General features: G+C 52.1%; 1 protein-coding gene across 1 annotated transcript in view; it reads left to right on the top strand.

The window, feature by feature from the left end:
- Positions 1-21276, top strand: part of LOC144949289 (xanthine dehydrogenase-like) — a 90172-nt gene that overhangs the window by 54043 nt on the left and 14853 nt on the right. The window contains exons 22-29 of the mRNA XM_078879230.1: positions 172-336; positions 844-981; positions 2720-2802; positions 3557-3685; positions 10010-10143; positions 17112-17246; positions 18002-18149; positions 20160-20340. Of these exons, the coding sequence (XP_078735356.1) occupies positions 172-336; positions 844-981; positions 2720-2802; positions 3557-3685; positions 10010-10143; positions 17112-17246; positions 18002-18149; positions 20160-20340 (1113 nt within the window). The remainder of the gene's footprint in view (positions 1-171; positions 337-843; positions 982-2719; positions 2803-3556; positions 3686-10009; positions 10144-17111; positions 17247-18001; positions 18150-20159; positions 20341-21276) is intronic.

Genomic DNA, 21276 nt, shown 5'->3' with positions numbered 1-21276 from the left:
TGATGACGACGATGACAATTATTCTTAACCTCGCTTTTTTAATGGTTTAATCATGGAAATTATATGAGCTTGTTGAATGGTCGTTGATGAGAATTTGCGGATGATGATAATGAGGATAATCGAAGGATCACAATGATAGCCGACGGATGACGTTCATTACTGTTGCTGCAGGCTCGATAACGAACATCTTCGTGATGGAGACCATCATGGAGCAGATTGGGCAGGAGCTGGGCAAGGACCCGGTGGAGGTGCGGAGGCTCAACCTGTACAGCAAATGCGATGTCACCCCACTGGGATACCTGCTGCCCTACTGCAGCATCCACCAGCTCTACGCTGGTGCGTGCCTCCCTCACACAGGAACCACACACGTGACACACGGGGACGTGACGCACAGGACACGGGACACAAGATACGAGACATGGGACATGGGACATGGGACGCAAGATATTAGGCATGGGATATGGGAAATGTGACATGCGAGCTGACATGTTGGGCATGGGATACGATGATAAAGTTTGAGTTACAAATGTAGATAATGATGATGATTCTTGGATGGTGATGATGACCATGACGATGATGATGAACTCACAACCCTTCAATCGCAAACCGCTTACTTTCCTGCTGAGCCACCTGGCCGTTTTTATTTTTTTGACAATGATGGCAACAATCAGAGCGATGATGATAGTCGTTAAAATAAACGCCATCAATGACCGCGATGATACATGATGGGGGTCAACTTGATGACATCGTCACGCGAGTTATACAACCACAAACAACAGCAAGAGTGACGATGTTGACGATGATGACGGTGATGATGGCGGCACCCGCTCCCTCGCTTTGCAGATCTGCTGACGACGGCAGCTGTGAGAGAGCGGCAGGCAGACATCGCCAAATTCAACGCTGACAACCGCTGGAAGAAACGTGGCTTGGCCGTGGTGCCAATAAAGTACAACCTCTCCTGGAACTGGTGCCACTTCTTGTGTGAGTGCGGCCCTCGGTTTCAATCCATCGCACATCGCCATTCATCGATGTCTCCACCGGTCCTGGACACCCCCCTCCCGCCACTGAGCTACGTAGCTCATTTTCAGAAGCGACCTGACTTTCACAGATGATAGCTCAACGATGTGGCTCATCACGTGGAAATTTATAGCAGCCAAATACTCCAAACGCGCGTTTCTAAATATTGAGAGAAAAACCAGAGGACCCGGAGAAAAATCTACGCAAACACGGGGAAAACACGCAAACTCCGAATATACAGCAGGCATCAGGTTCGGGATCAAACCCCACGACCTCTTGCATACCAGGCGAGGGAGTTAACATCTCGCCACTGTGGCGGGCCAACCAATGCAAACATTTCCACAGACCACCCGGCCCCCCACCCCCGGTGAGAAAACGCATTCACTTCACTCTCTAAATACCACTCGATACAAAGTGATTCATATTACCGGTACATAATTATAACTTTTTTTACACGGCTATAAGGTTGTTTTTTTGGGTTGGCATTTCGATCTCAGGGTTAGGGTTAACTTAATAACGGTAGTTCACCTAACTTAATTTTTTCATTAAATATTGTGAGTAAAATATTAATGTCCGAAAACAAAAGGTATGATAAACGTTATCGTCATCTCCGGATCAACCTGCGTTGGCATCACAGCCCCACTTGGAAGACCGTCCCGGACCCCTGATGGATCCCGGAACCGCAATTTTGAGAACCGCTGATTGAAGGGATGTAAAGAAAAAAATGTCGAGTGACGAGCGAGTGAGCAGAGAGGCGATTGAGAGTGACTTGTAAGTCAACACGGGTTGTATTTACCCTTTCTGTCACCCCCTCGCCATCTCACACCCGCTCCTCCGTCAAGTCACGGCGGGGGCTCTTCTGTCCGGCGCTGAGTCCTGGTCACGGGTCGTGGGTCGGGGGCTCGTGGGTTAAGCTGCTGGCGCGTCGCCTTGACCGCGGGGTCGGCGCTCTAGACAGGCCACACCTGGCCTTCACACCACCCCGGCAAAGCTGCGCCAGGGGCTGTCGAGAGGTGACCAATTGACCATGGAAAGGTCACCGGGCGGGCTGTGGAACTGAGGACAGACGGTTCACAGTGGCCATTCTACGGGGGGGGGGGGGGGGGGGAACCTAGTGGCGGTCACGTGACCCCGAAATGGTTAACGGTGGGCCCCATTAGAGGCAGTGGCTGGCGAGGAGCTAGAGTTCAAGTTAAAGAAAGAGGTGGATTAATACGCCCCCAAGGTGGGGGTGGTCCCGGAAATTTATAGTTGATTAAAGAGCGCCCGACATCAAAAATGTAAGATATCAATAACATTCAATGTTTTATCACTAGTGAATATCAATAATACCAATATTCTGGGTCTCTAAGGGTGGGGGGGCGGTGGGGGGGATCTCAATTCGCTACTTCAGCACCACACATTCGGTGGTACTGAAGTAGCAACTAATTGGCACGTCCCGTTCACGTGACAAACCTTACTGATTGGCCGTGTTGGGTGGCGGTGGGCCTACGACAGTGACATTTACACGCGACACGGTCCGACCCCGAAAAACGTTATCGCGAATGATATTGGTCGTGCAAGCCTACGTACGCGTTAAACATATTGGCGTCGACATTTTATTGCATCGGGGAAAAACCCGAGCGGCTATGAAGCTCCAGCCCCGAAAATGCTTCGCTTGGCTCGCTGCTGTTGAAATTTGTGATATTCTTTCGCCTTGCAGGCACGGTGGCGATTTACGCGCAAGATGGGACAATCACCATCACGCACGGAGGGATTGAGATGGGACAAGGGATCAACACAAAGGTTGGTTCTGGAGTTCCTGTGGCTCGAGTCGCAGCGCGGCGAGTGTCGCGATTGTAAAAACTGTTGGCAGTCATCCAGTCGTGAGCGTTGTGGATCGTGCGATGCTTGCGTGTGCGTGTATGGAGTCAGATAGAGTGTCTTTGTGTGTCCGTGTGTGTGTGTGGGAGTGGTAGTGTAGAGGTTAGCGCGATGCTGCGCTACGAACCCAGCGACCCAAGTTCGATTACCGCTCGTGGTCGACACCGGTGACGCCAGTGATGATCATCTGAACCGGTCCTGTGCCTCCCCAAGGTCGACTCAGCCTCAAATCAGTACCTGGTGCGGTGTGTAAGCATCGCCACTCGGGAGAAAATATCACCCGGGCGTGGTTCCGGCCACCCACCCCCTCGTGTGCCATTCCGGCCTTCACAGACGCTCGCTAACAGCACTAGTCCCAAAAGTCTATTCAAGGCTACACGTGGGATCTTTGTCTCGTTATTGCGCTGCGAGGGCCAACCCACTCACCCGAGTGACTTTGCCTTCCGTTCTCTCTATGGTGCACTCCTGTCGGTTTTTTTTTATCGTTTGTTGTAACTTGGTGACCCGTCCCATACTGGACATCTGTGTTAAAAGATCTTCACAGCTCGTACGGATTCCTCCGGTCTACAACGAGATTGTGATTCCGAACCAAGAACGGAGAACGGTTTCCCGACCCCCCCCCCCCGTCTCTCGCGGAACGCCATACGTTGCCGCCGCTGCCTGCCTCTCGTTTCAGGTAGCCCAGGTGTGCGCGTTCGAGCTCGGCGTCCCGGTCGACGTCGTCTCCGTGAGGCCTACGACCACTCTGTGCAGCCCCAACGCTCAGGCGACCGGGGGCAGCGTCAGCAGCGAGATCAACTGCATGGTACCCGCCGTCGCCCCCCCCCCTCTCTCCTCTCTCTCATGTTCATTGACGTCAATGGAGCTGACAGCTCCGGCATTGTCACTGTTAGTAGCAGCACACTGATCATCAGTATCATCATCAGCAGTAGCAGCAGCAGCAGCATCATCAGCAGCACCATCGTCATGAGCAGCAGCATCATCAGCAATTCTAGATTTGAAGCTTTCGTGACTGCAAGGATTCATATTCTTAGGTTTTTTCGGTAAAGTCACGTAGGTAAAAAAATTTAAATTTATAAAAGTAAAATAAAAATAAAATAAAAATCACGACGTTTCGGAGGCAACACAAGCTGCCGTCTTCAGGTGGAACCGTCACAGCACGATAGCGTCACTTGATACAGCTATCGTGCTGTGACGGTTCCACCTGCAGACGGAAGCTTGTGTTGCCTCCGAAACGTCGTGATTTTTATTTTATTTTAATTTTACTTTTATTAATTTACATTTTTTTACTTACGTGACTTTACCGAAAAAACCTAAGAATATCATCAGCAACTTTATCAACGTCAGTGGAGGGAGCAGCGGTGCCCCTTACCGCTACCGGCAGTACCGTCACCAGCGTTATCATTGTTAGCAGCAACACGAGCATCATCATCATCAACAACTTCATCTACATCAGTGAGCCAACAGGAGCAACGTTACCATCAACAGTATCATTATCATTGTGAAGAGCAAAACAAGCATCATCAGCAGCATTATATTATTCATCATCAGCTGTTAGCAAGTACCGATTACGCCTGACAAGTAATCCATCTAGCACCATGCCCGGCCGTTTTTGTCTCAGTGTCACTCCACACCAGGTATTAATTGAATACTAAGTCACCCTCGATACGAGATACCACCACTTGCCACTGATATTAGTATTATTATCTGTGGCTAGATATCAAACCTGGGCCATCAGGTTTACACACCGCTGTGTGTGTGTGCTACCCAACGTGGTACCGATTCATACGTGCGTGCGTTTACATCCTCGCAGCGGCTTTTGGCTAAGCCATCGAACAAAGGCGGCGGTCACCGCATCACGCGCCTTCAGATGCGCTTCTGCGGCCGTCTGGAACGCTCTTCCTTCCAAAATTAGGAAGCCACTGGGGCTATGCCCTTTTAAATAATCTCGATTGAAAACCCATTTCTTTGTAATTCCTTTTTGTGTTTAGTTTATTGTCCTTCCCCCCGCACCTTCGATTAGCACAGTTGGCTACGTACGGTGAAAAAGAACTTGAACATACATACATCTGCGCATATCGCTTTGGGAAAGGGGGGGGGGGGAGAGAACAACAGCTGGTTGACGACAGCATTGCGTAGACTATTTGGAAGCGATGAATTAAACCGCTTGTGATTTATACTCGTAGCTAAAACAAGCGGTGTAACGCGTATAAACAGCGGACATGCAGCAGCAGCAGCAGGCGCTGCACATGTCCTGCCTTGTGCTCCGTGTGGAAATATATTCCCAGCCTCATCATGGCCAATTTAAACATCATGTAATGCGTTTTACGTCTCATGCACATCTGATGTTTATATATAGTGAATTATGTGTGTATATCCTTGTCTGGAGGGGGAGAGGGGGAAGAGAGTGGTTAGTTGCACTGCGCTGTGAACCCGACGGCCGGAGGTTTGATTCCTGTTGCACTGCGGATGCATAGTACAGGGCACGAACCACTGCATTACAGCTCCCCCTACTCACGCAGAGACACAGATCTCCCGATAGCCTCAACAGACTGTTGGGGCAAGTGCTGTTAGCGAGTACCACCTATGAAGGCAGTAGAACCTATGAAGAGTAGCACGAGGGAGTGGGTGGCCAGCACCACGCCCGGCCACCTTTGTCTCCCTAGTGGCGATGTCTACACACCGCACCAGGCACTCATTTGAGGCTGAGTCGACTTAGGGGAGGCCCAGGACCGATTCAGATGATCATCACTGGCGTTGCGCTAACCGCTATACTACCGCTCCCACAAAGACAAAGATCCCCCGTATAGCCTTAACAGACTGTAGGGGAAAGTGCTGTTAGCGAGCAGCACCTATAAAGGCCGGAACGGTACACGAGGGGGTGGGTGGTCAGCACCACGCCCGACCGCCTTTGTCTCCCTACGGGAGGCCCAGGACCGGTTCAGATAATCGTCACTGGTGTTGGCCATGAGCGAGAATCGAACTCGGGTCACCAGGTTAGTAGCGCGTTGCGCTAACTGCTACACTACTGCTCCCACACACACACACTCACTCGCACACGCGACGGCACAACGAGATGGACAAACACACACTCGTACAGCTTCCAGGATAGCCTCTCTTATTACGACTCTTTAGTTTGTACTCTTTCCGCGGCCATTAATCTTGATTCGGAGCTGCTAAATCTCATTTTCCCAGAGACCTTTTCTTTACACTTCTTGAACTTGCGGAGCTCACTCTCCTCCCTGGAAGCCTTCACCGAGACCCACAATCGGCTGCAATGTCAACGAGCGCACTATTAATAATAATACACGGGCTTTATTTGTGTAACAATCAGCATCATATTGCTGGCGGGGCTCCTTAAATCACAACAACAGTGTCACTTGATACTCCGGCTAAGCCGGGCGGAGACTCGAGACCGGCGGCGTAGCGTGGTTGGCACGGGCCTTGGGATGCGGGGAATGAAACGGGAGGGGGGTCCCCTGCTCTGCTCCTATTTCTCTTCGAAGGCCACCGCCTGAACCCCTCCGTCCCACGCCGGGAGTGGGGGGGCGGCGGTGCAGTTACACCGCCTGTGCACCCGACAGCCGCCGCCTCTGCAATTGTTTGGGAGCGATCCGTACTTCGGGATGTTTGACGGAAATTCTGTTTTGTTTAGTTTTTTTGGAAGTCTTTTTGGTGCCCGGAAACAACCGGTCGGGCATACGAGGGGGATACGTCTGCACGAGTGGGTTCATGAACCCAGCTGCCCCCTGGCTACATCGCAGCCCATTGGGGTCTGCGTGAACCACCTCCAAAGCGCTGGATCGCAGGCGTGCGCCATAGGGTTACAGAACTGTTGGCTCGGGTAGACGATCAATGCATTTGTACTTGTGTTGAACTTCTTTGTCACCGTACGTAGCCAGCTGTACTCATCGGAGGTGCAGTGGGTGAGTGTCTATTAAAGCTGATGTTACACGTGGAGGAATGGTATTCTACTTCTCATTCCCGGCCTCCTTTGTCTTTCCACTAGATACTCATTTTATGTTGAGTCAGCCTAGGCTAGGCACGAGACAAGTTCAGATGCAGATGGTCAGTTGTGTGCTTAACCAAGAATTGAACCTATAATTACAAACACATACAAACACGTGCACGCTCATAACTTGCTTTTAACCCTAAATAGACCATTGAGGCAAGTGCAGTTAGTGAGCACCGATTAAGGGTGGAATTAGATATAACAGGGCTTTCTGTTATGGGATTCGATTAGCATGAATGACGCGATATAAAATTAAAGTATAATTTTTTGTTGTTATGTCCGGCTACCACCGTGCGTGCCCAGCCACCTTTGTCTGGCGTTAGGTTGTCGCAGGTCGGCACAGATCATCGCTCAGATGCCACCTGCCACTCAAGAGTGCCCACAACCTGGGATTGAACCCGTTCGGCGGGCTGGGTATCACTTCGCTTGTGGACAAACCACAATGCCGCCACCGCCACCCACACACACATTCCTACACACGCGCACGAGCGCGCCAGTGCAAACACACACGCACGTGTGCGCGCACGCAGGACAGGTATGGGATATCAAGCGTCTGCACTTGTTCGTCAGCGCTCGGGCGCTGTAACTAATACCGGCCGCGCGGCTTCGGTGGCGTGGCCTTGCCCTCCTCCTCCGCGCAAGCCACCCCGAGCATTGTGTCAGGGGAGCAGCGGGCGATTCATTCCAGGGCTTCTGCCAACGCAGCCATTATTCCACGCCGCGTGGATTTCTGCGCTCGGCCTGGTATTGCCCCGGCGTGCCGATTGATTCGCTCGCTCGCTCGCTCGCGGACGCTTTAGCTGTCTGAGCACGTGCGGTGGCTAAAGGGACTTTTTTTTTTACCCCAATCCCCCATCTCCCCCCACTAAGTCAATTACGCCGGCTCGGCCGGAATTGATGAAGGCTTTGACAGTAATGTACGTGCGTACGTGCGTGCGCGCGGGTGCGTGTGTGCGTGGTGGTGCAGCGGTTAGCGCGCTGCCCTTACGAAATTGGCAGCCCGAGTTCGATTCCCGCTCACGGCCAACACCAGTGACGATTTTCTGAACCTGTCCTGGGTATCCCCTAGGTCGACTCAGCCTCAAATGAGTACCTGGAGCAGTGAGTAAACCTTGGCACTGGGGAGACAACGGGGGCCGGGCGTGGTGCTGGCCACCAACTCCCTCGTGCTACTTTTCATAGGTGCTACAGCCTCCATAGGTGCTACTCGCTAACAGCTCTTGCCCCAACAGTCTGTGAAGGCTACATGGGGGATCTTTGCCTTTGTGCGAGCCGTTCCCTTATCAGCCACGGTATGCTGCTCAGTGTCGGCAGGTTCGATTCCGGCTTCCCAGCGGAGGGCACCGTTATTTAGAATGGACGTGAAGCCGATAGCTCTCCGCGTTATAGATCAGCGTAACGGCTTTCTCCGCAAAAAGACGAAGGTGGTGCGCGCGTTTTTTTTTTGTAGTTGCCGAATCGTTAATTTAATTTCTCATCCTTTTTTTTTTATCCTCGCGCTAACCCACGGCCGACGGCGGTGCTGAGCGGCAACGCACTTCACGCAATTACAAAACCTGCGTGTTCAGTTCGCACAATTTAGCGCTTTCATTTTTTTTTTAAACGTGCGATAGATCGGCTCCCTTGATTTAAACAAAGCCGGGGTTAATCGCGGAAATGAAACAATCTTTAACATTTCATTACCAAATTTCCAATCCGTTGCACTCGCGCGATGAGGTGAAAACGGTGCCCTTCCGGAGCCCCCCTGGCCTTCCTCGCAGCATCGCCTATAAACCCGTCTTACTGTACGTACGGTACGTTGAACTTCTTTCGCGCCGTACATAGCCAACCGTGCTCATCGGAGGTGCGTGCGGGTGGCACCCCCCGTCGCGCGCTCTCTGCGTAGCCGTTCGCCGCGCGTCGTCCATCCAATACGTGAGCAAAAATGTATTCCTCAGCGATGGGCACCAGCCATCACCAACATCAGCCATGTTCTATCCACTGATGCACGAGGCAGTCGCCATCTCCCGCACCTCCGATTAGCACGGTTGGCTACGTACGGTGCGAAAGAAGTTCAGCATATGTGCGTAACAATCCATCTAGCTCCTGCACACGGGTTGATCCCATCGCTCCATCTCTTGAGTGGACGTCCTCCTGGGCATGTCACCTCCTTTGGCTGCCCCACTCCATCGTTTGTCTCAACCCTCGGCCATTGCCGCTATCAAGAGACGGTGTCTGGCCCAAGCCCACTTGCATCTCTTAGCAGTCGGTACGATGTCTCTGCTTTGTGTTCGCTCTGCGATCCACATGTTCCTCTTTATGGCGCCGAGTGAAAAAACTAAACTTTGTATGTTTTACGTCTTTTGGTCAGGCATTGGTTACCGGACTGAGACCATTAAACTCACTGTGCCTGATAACCTGGTTTAATCACTGGCAGCTGTGTGTGCTTGAGCCTAAGATCTCAATTTTGCCAGAGCATTGCTCACCCGTGACCGTTTGTAATTTTAGAAATTACCGGTGATTTCGAAATCTGTGCCATGTGCAATTGTGGAGGTTGGTCACCATGACAGTTTTCACTCGCCTCTTACCTCTCATTACCATATTCGAGCCATGCCAACCCAGAGCAGCTCAGTTTTTCCACTGCAGAAGCCGTGCCGCTGACGGTCACACGCAACGATCCAGTCAAGACGCGCGTGTACTATGTGGTGGTGCTCTGTCCTTACGGTGTACTCGTTGACGGTGCACTCTTGTGCAATGAACGAGTCATTGGCGCTGATCCTGGCCCTGCCGGGCCCTCAGCCGAGTCAATGGAGGTACTCACCTCCATTGGTGGCTTGGTACCAGCGGTGGAGATTCCTCAATCCCGCCGACCCGAGTTCGATTCCCGCTCACGACCGACATCAGTGACGATCATCCGATCCGAGCCTCCCCTAGGTCGACTCAGTGTCAAATGAGTACCTGGTGCGGGGGGTGTAAACATCGCCACTGGGGAGACAAAGGGGGCCGGGCGTGGTGCTGGCCACCCACACCCCCCCCCCCTCGTGTGCCGTGCCGGCCTTCATAGGTGCGACGAGCTAACAGCACTTGCCCCAACAGTCCGTTAAGGCTTTACGGTTGGATGTTTGTCTTTGTGTGCAGGGCATACAGAAGTGCTGCGAGATGCTGAAGGATCGCATGAAGGACGTCAAGGCGTCCTTGCCTCCAGACACTCCGTGGAAGGACCTCGTGTCTGCCTGCTTCAAGAAGACGGTCAACCTCACCGCTCAGTACTGGTGAGCGACGCTTGCACACCGAGCCCTCGTTAACCGCTCGCTCTGTCGATTCGTTTGCCTCACGTGAGGGTGAGGTTCTGGTTCCTGCCGCGTTTGTTGGGCACAGGTCCGAAAGGCCCCCTAAAATCGGGATTGAGAATCTTTATTTATTTCTGGAGGAATCCGATGAGCTATGAAGCTCTTTTTCACACATGTCCAGTCGGGGCGGGTCAGAAGGTCACAACAACCCAAAATACAAAAAACACGGCGGGAGTGAAAAGTATAGAGGGAAGGAAGGCAGGTCACTAAAATAAGTAAATATCATCAATACGTGAAGTACAATTCCTGCCGATTTTTCAACACTAAGCGCAAGCTTGGGCAGGGCAGTAAAACAACAACAAACAACGGTACCAGAACACACAACGACAACACACAGGGTGGGGAGGGGCTGGGTGGGGAGGGTGGGGCTGGGTGGGGGATGGGAGGGGTGGGGCTGGATGGGGAGGGACTGGTCACCCCGTGATGCCCTTATAGAACTCAACGTTTAACCTACTCACGCCGGCTTGTGCCCGCCCTCACAGTCGGGCATATTTGCGGAATACACCACGCCGCCGTTGACCCTGGCCATTGACCGAGCAACCCAACGTTCCTACCAGCTCCCTCCGCAGGAATGTGTTGATAACAGTCATAATATCAATAATACCGATAACAATAGCACTACTAATAATAGTAACAAATAATAACAATAATATTGATACCAAGTATAATAACACTTAGAACGATCATGATAATAACAATAATGTCAACTTGTCACGCATCGCCGCCACCACCACCACATAGGATTGGCTCGCTCTCGCAGACAGAGAGAGAATTAATTATTCAGAGGAAATAGGAGTCACGGGCAAAGCGGGAAAGTCATCCTCTGTATATATATGAAGGTGTTACCAGCCAATTAATGAGTGTTTAATAACAATTAATAATAATTGACACTCGTAAAGCGCCTTTCACACGGAGGTCACACGCCGCTGCACGGACAAAAGGCTCCCACGCCAATCAGATGGTGTCGGAGGAAACCGGAGCGCACGGAGAAAACCCTCGCAACGTGTGCATATACGTTGAACTTCTTTTGCACCGTACGTAGCCAACCGCGCTAATCGGAGGTGGGTGCGGGGGGGAAAGGCAAGAAACCAAACAAAAACAGCAGTTTGAAAGAAATGACTTGGAATAGATGGAGCTCACGTTTGCTATTATTGCATTTTACCCAGGAAAGCCAAGATTTGGCGTCTCGACACCCACGGGAAGAGGCTTTCACAACCTTTTGTGTGATCCATCAACCCCTCGCTGCTGCCTCCACAGTGCTGGATTACGGGCCACATGCACAGCCAACACCGCCCCGGCTTATGATAGATAGTGCAGCAGATAGATAACGTGTTTCATGAATAGGGCCTGGTTTGCGGGAAGCTGAGAACAGACACGACGGGGGGGGGGTGGGGAGGGAATTCCAAAGCTGGCAAATCGAGAGAGAGAGAGAAAGAGAGCACGTGTTAATGAAAGCGCGACAGATAAGAACCAACACGTTTCTTGAATTGAGCAAGGTTTTAGGAATTCGGAGAAAAGAGACGGTGGGAGGTAGGGATGTGCGTGGAGGCGGCGGTCACGGTGGGGTAGGGAGGGATGGTTTCCAGAGCGAGGAAAGAGGGAGGAAGGGAATGAACGTTGCGCTCTCCTGCGGCGCGGTAGTGGAACGAGGGACGGACGAGAGGGAGGCGCTCGACTTGATGAAACAGCCGAGTCCTCGACACCGGTGGCGGGGTTGTCGGGGCGTGAAATTCGCGACTAATTCACCACCGAATTGGCAGTCTTGCAGGCCCCGTTCAAAATCTTGCCGTCCCCTGCGCGGCTGCTCACGTCTCCTCTCCGGTGGAAATCCTGAAGCTCGGAAGTGTTCCGGCCTGCTCAGCTGACTCAGAGACTCTCAGGGGCGTGGTGCCACAAAGGCTGCTTCTCAAGAGAGCGCTGCTTGGGAATATTCGTCCGCATTCGCTCACCGAGTTTATTCGCACGTGGGAAGAGTCGAGGATGGCTGAAGAAATCTCCCCGTGCATTCGAGGGACAATTGCCCAGATTATCTCCAAAGGCAGCCAGCAACTTGCTTGCTAACCTGCCGTCTCTTGGTCACTCCGCGAGCCAAGCGTTTTGCGAGTCTGTATGATACACAAATCCTGCCTCGAAAGCTCCGGAGCGGAAAAAAAAAAACGCGTAAAAGTCCCAGGACCATCCGTTTGGCGCCCGGCGGTAAAAAAAAAAAACCAGACGCTTCGTTTCCGCTTGTTTTGCTCCGGGCAGAAAACAACACGGGAGAATCCCAGTGTTTATTTTTTGGCGTGCGCTTTTAATTGGTCAGGGCGGATACGTAGAAGGTTGAATGTGCGACGTTGCACTTTGATCATCGCAAATAATGTGGTGTACTCTTACCTGGGGGGGCAGGTGTGGGGGGGCATTCATCCCTTGCGCTTTGGCTCCCATCCTCGTGCGTGCGTTGTGCCGCTGACTTTTCTATAACCCCCCCGCCACACCCCCCCCCCCCCACCTTCTCGTGCCCCCCATTATTTCATCCGTCAAAGTAGTTCGAGAGGAGAACGAGTGTAGTACGAGAGTATGAGAGTAGTACGAGAGGGACGTTTCACGCCGACTCGCGTCTCTCCATCCACGTGGCACCACCGGTCCTGGCGGCAGAACAAATGTCACCAGCTGTAAAGAGACGCTGCCCTTGGTTGTTTTTTCCTTCCCCCACGAAGGAAGATTACGGGAGAGATCGGGTTTTGTTTAACCTGGCGAGCAATCAAGAGGGCAGGATGGAGTCTCATTTGCGAAGAGTGACTCGGGTCAACAAAATTACGGGGCGAAGGAGGCTGGTTTGGACGTTTAACACGTAGGCTTTCGCGACCAATATGATTCATAATAAAGGTTCTTGGGTTAGATCGCGTTATTTATAAATGTGTCGCAACCCTCCACCACCCGACATGGCCAATCAGTAAAAAAATGTGTCACGTTGACAAAAGACAATTATCTTCAACACACCGCCGGGCTAAAGTAGTGAACTATTTGTCTTTTGTCAACGTGACACATTTTTTACTAATTGGCCGTGTCGGGTGGTGGAGGTTTGCGACACATTTATGAATAACGCGATATAACCCAAAAACCTTTATTATGGTTCGGACATCGCTCGCGACCGATGCTCGCCATGGCCAGGAATAAAACTCCCCCGCCCCCCCACAACAAAGACCCCCGTGTAGCCTGTAACAGACTTTCGGGGCAAGTGCTGTTAGCGAGCAGCACCTATGAAGGCCGGAAAGTTACACGAGGGGGTGGGTGACCAGCGTCACGCCCGACCGCCTTTGTCTCCCCAGTGGCGATGTTCACACACCACACCAGGTACTCATTTGATGGTGAGTCGACCTAGGGGAGGCCTGGGACCGGTTCAGATAATCCTCACTGGTGTTTGCCGTGAGCGGGAATCTAACTCGGGCTGCCGGGTTCAGTAGCGCGGCGTGCTAAGCGCTACGCTACCGTTCCCCCACTCCCAACACACACGCACGCACACACAATATGAATACAATGAAATCCCTGTGTAGCACACAAAGCACTTCGGTCATAATTGCACAGTAGCTGTCAGCTCTTTGGCACGGGATCAGGGGCAACGCCTTTTTAGTGGAAGCCTCACCGGCCCAGGTGTGCTCAGCGCCTGCGGGAGAGGATGAAGTGGGACAAGGCGCAGACTCCTCCCATCCGTGGCTTCCGAGAGACACACGTGGAATCGTTTCTCGTTTTTATCCGTTCTGCATCACTGCTCAAAGGGAGGTACTGACCGGGTGTGATGGCGGTGGCGGTGGCGTAATCTGATGAATGTTGCATGGGGTTGGTAGATCAGGCAGAGATGTGAAACGCACCTGAAGGGTAACTAAGGTTGTGCGCGGAGGAAGCGGTACAGCAAAGAGGCTTGAAACATATCTGGGCTCAGACAAGCGTGTGTTGGTGCTCGCCCCGCTTTAGAGGCTGTGCAAGCTGGTGGTGGTAATTCCACATTGCTGTGGAAGGGGCCGGGCTAGGGTTGCCCACTGAGGACTTATCACAGCGATGAAAAGAAAACGAATAGGCTTTTTCCGTTTCTGGGAAGAATATGGGAGGTTTCGATTTAAAGCTTTCGTGACTGCAGGGATTCATATTCTTAGGTTTGTTCGGTAAAGTCACGTAGGTAAAAAATTTAAATTAATACAAGTAAAATATAAAAAATGTATTTTACTTTTATTAATTTTATTTTTTTATTTTTTACCTACGTGACTTTACCGAAAAAACCTAAGAATATGGTATCCTCCACTCACCACCAGCAGAAATAAATTTTGCCAGCGTCTGCGTGGCATCCCCTAGCTTTCGTTCGCGTTTCGTACAACCCCTGCCCACGTCCCAAGCAGGGTCCGATTACACTGGTCAACATACTCTTTCTTGCATAAGGTATTCCAACGGTTTCAAGGTAATTTTGGGGTGCTGATTCCAAATCTGTCTATCACATCAGGTTTTTGAGATATCAAATATTGCATTTTCAATAAAACTGCAGAAGAAAAATATTAAATAAATATGGATATCTGTATAAAATGATATGATAAACACACTATCCTAAAAACACAGCACCATATTTTAACACTAAAGCAGTCACTGACTCGCAACAACTTGCAATCATAAGTGACAGAGTTAATTTCGGGTAAAATCAATGAAAATGGGGTATGCCGATAGCATAAAAATGAGATGTGATAGAGCAAATCTGAGATCAGATTTGGAATCAGCACCCTGAAATTAGTCTAAAACAGCTGCAAAAGTCCAGGCCAGAAAAAAATGTTTCTTTTTTGTTGACCAATGTTAGCATCCGTTGGCTCGGCACGGTGCGAGAGAAGTACAACGTGCGTACGTGCAGTCACCAACCGTCACCGACCAGGCCATGGCCGACGTGGCATGGGGAGGCCTGTATCCAGCAGTGGACGACTAACAAAGGGCTGCACGTGATGATTTTTATGGTTTTACATCGTTGTGACGCGGGGGCGCAAAGCGAAATCCCGCCGAATGAATGAGGCTTTGATGGCGGAACGCCGGTAAACCCCTCTGCCCCCCCCCCCCAGTCCTGTCCCGTCCCCCCACGGCAAATTGAGCGCCTGTCCCATGCCCGTCACTCACGCAGGGACTGGGCATGTCCCATCACGCACGGCCGAGCGGATCTTTGCCGAGAGCCTCCCGTCGAAGCTGGGCGCCGCGGGGAGCCACTCTTTTTGTCGAGGGTCCACGGAGCGCCGGCGATAATCACCCAGATGCATTGTTGGACTTTAAACGCTGCGGTCCCACCCTAAGCGGTCGTATTTTTTTTTATATTACGAAGAATATATGTGTACGGTTGAAGGGAAGGGTGCAGCCCTGCAATTGCTTGCTCACGCCACTACCGGCAGAACGGCTTCCGATAGAGCGGTGGTTTACACTACGAGACCTCCTTTACCAGTGGCAAAATATAGTAGTAGGTTTTTACCCTTTAAACTGGTACGCCTTTTGGCGTCATCTGGTCCAACACCAATGGAGACTAGGCTCTAAGAAAAGCTGTCTCGGGTGTGGACCAATCAACTTCAAGGACAGTGCATATCATTATCAGAGTTGTTTCTTTTTGTTTGCATTTTGACTGCTTGTGTTGTGGTTATTGCAAACATGATGCCTTGTATAAAGGTTTCAGTTTTTGTACCAGTTTAAAGGGTAAAAACCTACTACGAGAGCGTTGGTTCTTAACCCGGGGTGCACGCTGCACCCCCTGCGGGTGCGAGACGTGGCCAGATTTTTTTAGAAGGTAAATCATCGAAGCGCAAATTAAGCATGGGCACGTACGCGCGACTACTTTGTTTCACCAAACCCCGTGTATTTATTAACATGAAAAAATATGCGATTGAGAACCAAAGGGGGGGGTGCAAGGCCGCAGTGAATTTTAAGAACCACTGCACTAGAGGGAAAGTAGTTTTCGGGAACCTCCCCAAGAGCGTCTTCTAGCCTGCTCGGCCACGCTCGCCAGATGCCTCTGAGGATTTGAGAAACTTGACCATTGTTTCAGCCGCAGCGCCGGGGGTTCGAACCAGCCACCTCTGGATTGCAAGTCCAGTGTGCTGACCATTACACTATTAACCGTGTGCGTGCGTGCGTGTGTTACTTAAATTATGCCTTTCTCTGGTGAGGTCGCTTACCCACCCAACTGCCTATCTACCCACACACCCACCTACCAATGTCCTTAGCTTTTCCACCAACCCACCTATATACTCGCTTATTCATCTACCTACCCACCAATCTACCTACCTATGCCCATACCTACCTACTAACCCTTCCAATTACTATAATACCCACCCAACCACCAAATGGCCTACATACCCACCCATCCAGCTACCTGCCAATCTTCTCAACTACTTCATTTGAGGCTGATAGATTATGGATGTGCTGCTGCAGTGAACTTACACAAAAACTGGTTATTAGGGCCTCAAGGGGGGCCGAGATTCGTGTGATATAATAATAATAAGTGTGAACCAAATACGAGCTGAAGACGAAAATCACTATGAACGTAAATAAGCAGATGAATCGCTAATCTCCAGCGTGCCTGTTGTCCTGCCGTCAAACTAAGACGGTTGTTACCGCATCGCGCCCTTTCAGATGCGCTTCTGCGGCCGTCTGGAACGTTCTTCCGATATTATGAAGCCACCTGAGCTATGCGTTTTACATCGAGATTGAAAGCTCATTTCTGTTCGAACTGCTTTTTGTGTGTTAGTTTGGTGTCCTTATCACAGTTGGCTACATACGGCGCGAAAGAAGTTCGAAGTACGTGCTCACACAGACGTCTATATCTCTCTTCTCTCCTCCAACTCCTCCGCCCCCTCGCCTGCGACACCTTTTCGATCGTCTCACGGCCGCCGTGGCAGGGTGTGGCCGGACGCGACGTCAACGGAGCCGCGCTACAACTCGTACGGCGTGACGGCCACGGAGGCCGAGCTGGACGTGCTCACGGGCGAGCACGTGCTCCGGCGTGTCGACATCCTCTTCGACTGCGGCCAGAGGTCCGTGCGAGAGCACACGTGCGCGTGTGTCTGTGGGGAGTGGTGGTGCAGCGGTTAGCGCTACGAACCCGGCGTGCCGAATTATATTCCCGCTCACGGGCCAACACCAGTGAGGATTATCTGAAGCGGTCCTAGGCCTCGCCTAGGTCGACTCAGCCTCAAATGAGTACCTGGTGCGGTGTGTAAACATCGCTACCTGGGAGACAAAGGCGGTCGGGCGGGGTGTTGGCCACCCACCTCCTCGTGTGCCGTTCCGGCCTTTATAGGTGCTCGCCAACAGCACTTGCCCCAACAGTCTGGAAAGGCTATACGGGGGATCTTTTTTTGTAGTGGTTAGAACACCGCCTTGCGAACTCCCTTGTGTGCCGTGCCGGTCTTCACAGCTGCTCGCTAACAGCACTTGCCCCAAAAGTATGTGAAGACTATACTGGGGGATCCTTGTGTGTGCGTGCATGAAGGACGCTACTACTGGACAGTTACAGGCCGTCACCCTCCAACAACAGCGGAGGGCCTAGGAGTAACATGCTCATAACAGCGAGCGGAGCACTGGGCGGCTAAAACATAGCAAGTTGGGGGCACAGTTCGGCCACAACGCAAGCAGCCGTCCTTGCGTTGTGGCCGAAACGTCGTGAGAATTGTATTTTATAATGTTTTATGTTTATTATTTTATTATTTCCCTTCTACGTGACTTTATCGAAAGAACCAAGAAGATGTATTCGTTCAGTGACGTTGCGTTGCGTCGTTTTCTGCGGCAGCATGAACCCGGCGATTGACGTCGGGCAGGTGGAGGGCGCCTTCACCATGGGCCTGGGCTACTGGCTCACGGAGCGCCTGGTCTACCACCCCACCAGCGGGCAGCTGCTCACCAACGGCACGTGGGAGTACAAACCTCCCAGCAGCAAGGTGGTGCCCGCTCGCTCCGGCCGCGCACCGTCGGCCAGCGCTCTGCTCGCGACGAACTTCCCCGTCCTACGAGTCCGCTTAGCAGAATTCTTCATCCGGCCGGGAGCCACAAGACACGCACGTTTATATGGGGCGGTCACGTTGAGGGGGGGGATGGGGGGGTCACGTGGAGGGATCACATGGGGCAGTCACTTTGGACGGTCACACGGGTTCAGGATCAGTTCCGATATCCGTCACTGGTGTTTGGTGGCCGTGGGCGGGAATCGAACCCGGGTTGCCGGTTTGGTAGAGCTTCGCACTAACCGCTACACTGCAGCTCCCGCACACACACGCACACAAACGTGCAAACACGTGTGTGCACGCGCACGCACATACACCACTCGTCACAAAAATGTGAATGAAAGAAAAACGCAGAAAAATGTCAAGGTCACGGGCTCTGCACCCCGTTAGGTCAGCCCACTGTGCCAGTCTCTCTGGGATTGACAAGGGGAATGCGAACGGATGGCGAGGGTTCGCACACCGCCGCTATTGTGCGAGCGCGCGCACACAGATGCGCGAGCACGCCGCCGCCACTCCGGGGCGACTGTCACTCCCCCAGCTATTTGCCGAGGATAAGAGGGGGGGCCCCATTCATGCACAGCACACAGCACGGGCGGAAGTCAATAATAATCATGACGAAATAAATAAATAAATATCCAAAGCCCGCATTCATCTTCCTGCTCACACGAGCGTGTGCTGGTGCTCATCCCCGTGGTTCGGATTGATCTCTGCATCCGTCAGCCACCGTTGACTTTTCACAAAGTAGTCGTCATTTTATTAACCTTCAGATGGATGATGGATGGGCCGAGTCGGCCTCTGATTGGGATTTGAATTTCAAACTGTCCAGTTGCAAATCGAATGACATAGAACCACCCAGCCAGAGAAAACAATTAAATAATAAAACACAATTCTTTCACTCGGTGTAAAGGTTTCAATTAACACTTCTTTCTTGCTGAAGGGGAAAGGCTTTGAACATGGATTTGGTTATCTTTACACATACGCTTTGAATATAAAATGAATGCATTACTACAAACACATTTGTCATGTCGAAGAATTTCTCAAGGCGTTTTCAGGAGGGGTCCTGCACTGGGATATTTGGCAAACTCCTTTTAATCGTGACTTTGTGCACGCGCCACAACAAGATCACCCACAGACAGGAAATGCATGCACGTTTCTGACGCCCAACAATCTTCAGAGCTTTCTGAGGAAACCTACTTTCTGTGCTGCCATCTGACAAGCCACGCCCTTGATGGCCTGACTTTTTCCTGACCTGCTGCAGTGTGCATTGCCCTGGTGTAGCGTGACTTTCCCTGGAGGGGCGTGGTCAAACATCCCCTGGCCTGGCGTGACGTACGAAAGTTTGTCACGTCGAACTCATTTTGCACCGTACGTAGCCAACCGTGCTAATCGAACGTGGCTTGTTTTGGCGAGGCCTGAATTTTTCCTGGATATGACGTGGCCTGATCTTGTCCTGGCATGGCGTAGCGTCACTTGTCTTGGCGTGACCTGATCTTGTCCTGGACATAGCGTGGCGTCACTTGTCTTGGCATGGCTAGAAACTTGTCTTGGCGTGACCTGATCTTGTCGTGGTGTGGCATGGCCTGATCTTGTCCTGGACATAGCGTGGCGTCACTTGTCTTGGCATGGCTGGAAACTTGTCTTGGCGTGACCTGATCTTGTCGTGGTGTGGCATGGCCTGATCTTGTCCTGGACATAGCGTGGCGTCACTTGTCTTGGCATGGCTAGAAACTTGTCTTGGCGTGACCTGATCTTGTCGTGGTGTGGCATGGCCTGATCTTGTCCTGGACATAGCGTGGCGTCACTTGTCTTGGCATGGCTAGAAACTTGTCTTGGCGTGACCTGATCTTGTCGTGGTGTGGCATGGCCTGATCTTGTCCTGGCGTGGCGTCACTTGTCTTAGCGTGGCCATAAACTTGTCGTGGCGTGACCTGATCTTGTCGTGGTGTGCAGGACATCCCGGTGGACTTCCGCGTGCACCTGCTGAAGGACGCCCCCAACCCGGCGGGGGTGCTGCGCTCCAAGGCGTCGGGGGAGCCGCCGCAGTGCATGTCGTGCAGCGCACTGCTCGCCGTGAAGCACGCGGCACTGGCGGCCCGCGCCGAGATCGCGCGCAACGACTACTTCCCCCTGCGTACGTGCGGCGACGGGGGGCACACGCGCGCACACACAAGCGCGCGGGGGGGCGTCACGGCTCGGTGTGGCGCGGTTTGCGTGGTGTGGTGTGGTTTGTGTTGTGTGGCACGGTTTGTGCAGTGTGGCGTGGTTTGTGCGGTGTGACGCGGTGTGGCATGGTTTGCGTGGGTGGCATGGTTTGCGTGGTGTGGTGTGGCCTGCGCGGTGCGGTACGGCTTGCGTGGTGTGGTGTAGTTTGTGCAGTGCGCTTCCATCCACCGGGGCAGGAGATGCTGTGATTCCATAGGTTATGGTTTGGTAGAGTGTGGCTTGGTTTGGTAGGTTGTGGTGTAGTTGGGTAGGGTGTGGCTGGTATCAATGGTTCTGTGGTGTGGCTTTGCTTTGTTCGTCAGCGTTATGACACTGCATAGAACGCATAGCTCACGTGTGGTGCAGTCGACTCTCGAATATCCGAGGGAATGGGGTGGAGGGGTGGCATGGAAAAATCAAACCACACAGACAAAGCATAACACGCGTAGATTCGTCCATGAGCACGTGCTCATTGTTTACCTGGGCGGAGTGGTTCAGCGCCGTCTGTGTTTACCGCTGCTTAAGGTAATCGGTTTACTTGCCCGAGGTGTCTGCGGTGTCTGCGGTCACACGGGGCTCCCCAAGACGCTGAACCCCGACGAGTGAGGAGCAGCTAACTAGAGAAGGAGCAGGCATGCAATCGTTTATTTTACAAGCGGGGTTAATCTGCAACCCGGGTAATCTGCCCATGGAGAGTTACCGCACAGAATGAATGGCGAGGTCGTCAGCGATTTTGGTAGAGTGTGGCATTGTGTGGTTTTTGTGGGGTATGGGTTGGCATAGATTTTTTTTTTTAAACTTACCAGGGAAAGGCAACACTGAGCTATCAGTTTATTTTCAGAAGCCACAAATGATAGCGCAAAGA

The sequence above is a fragment of the Lampetra fluviatilis genome, chromosome 53, assembly GCF_964198595.1.
Source record: "Lampetra fluviatilis chromosome 53, kcLamFluv1.1, whole genome shotgun sequence".
NCBI classification, from domain to species: domain Eukaryota; kingdom Metazoa; phylum Chordata; class Hyperoartia; order Petromyzontiformes; family Petromyzontidae; genus Lampetra; species Lampetra fluviatilis.
This window is presented reverse-complemented; position numbering and strand designations above follow the sequence as displayed.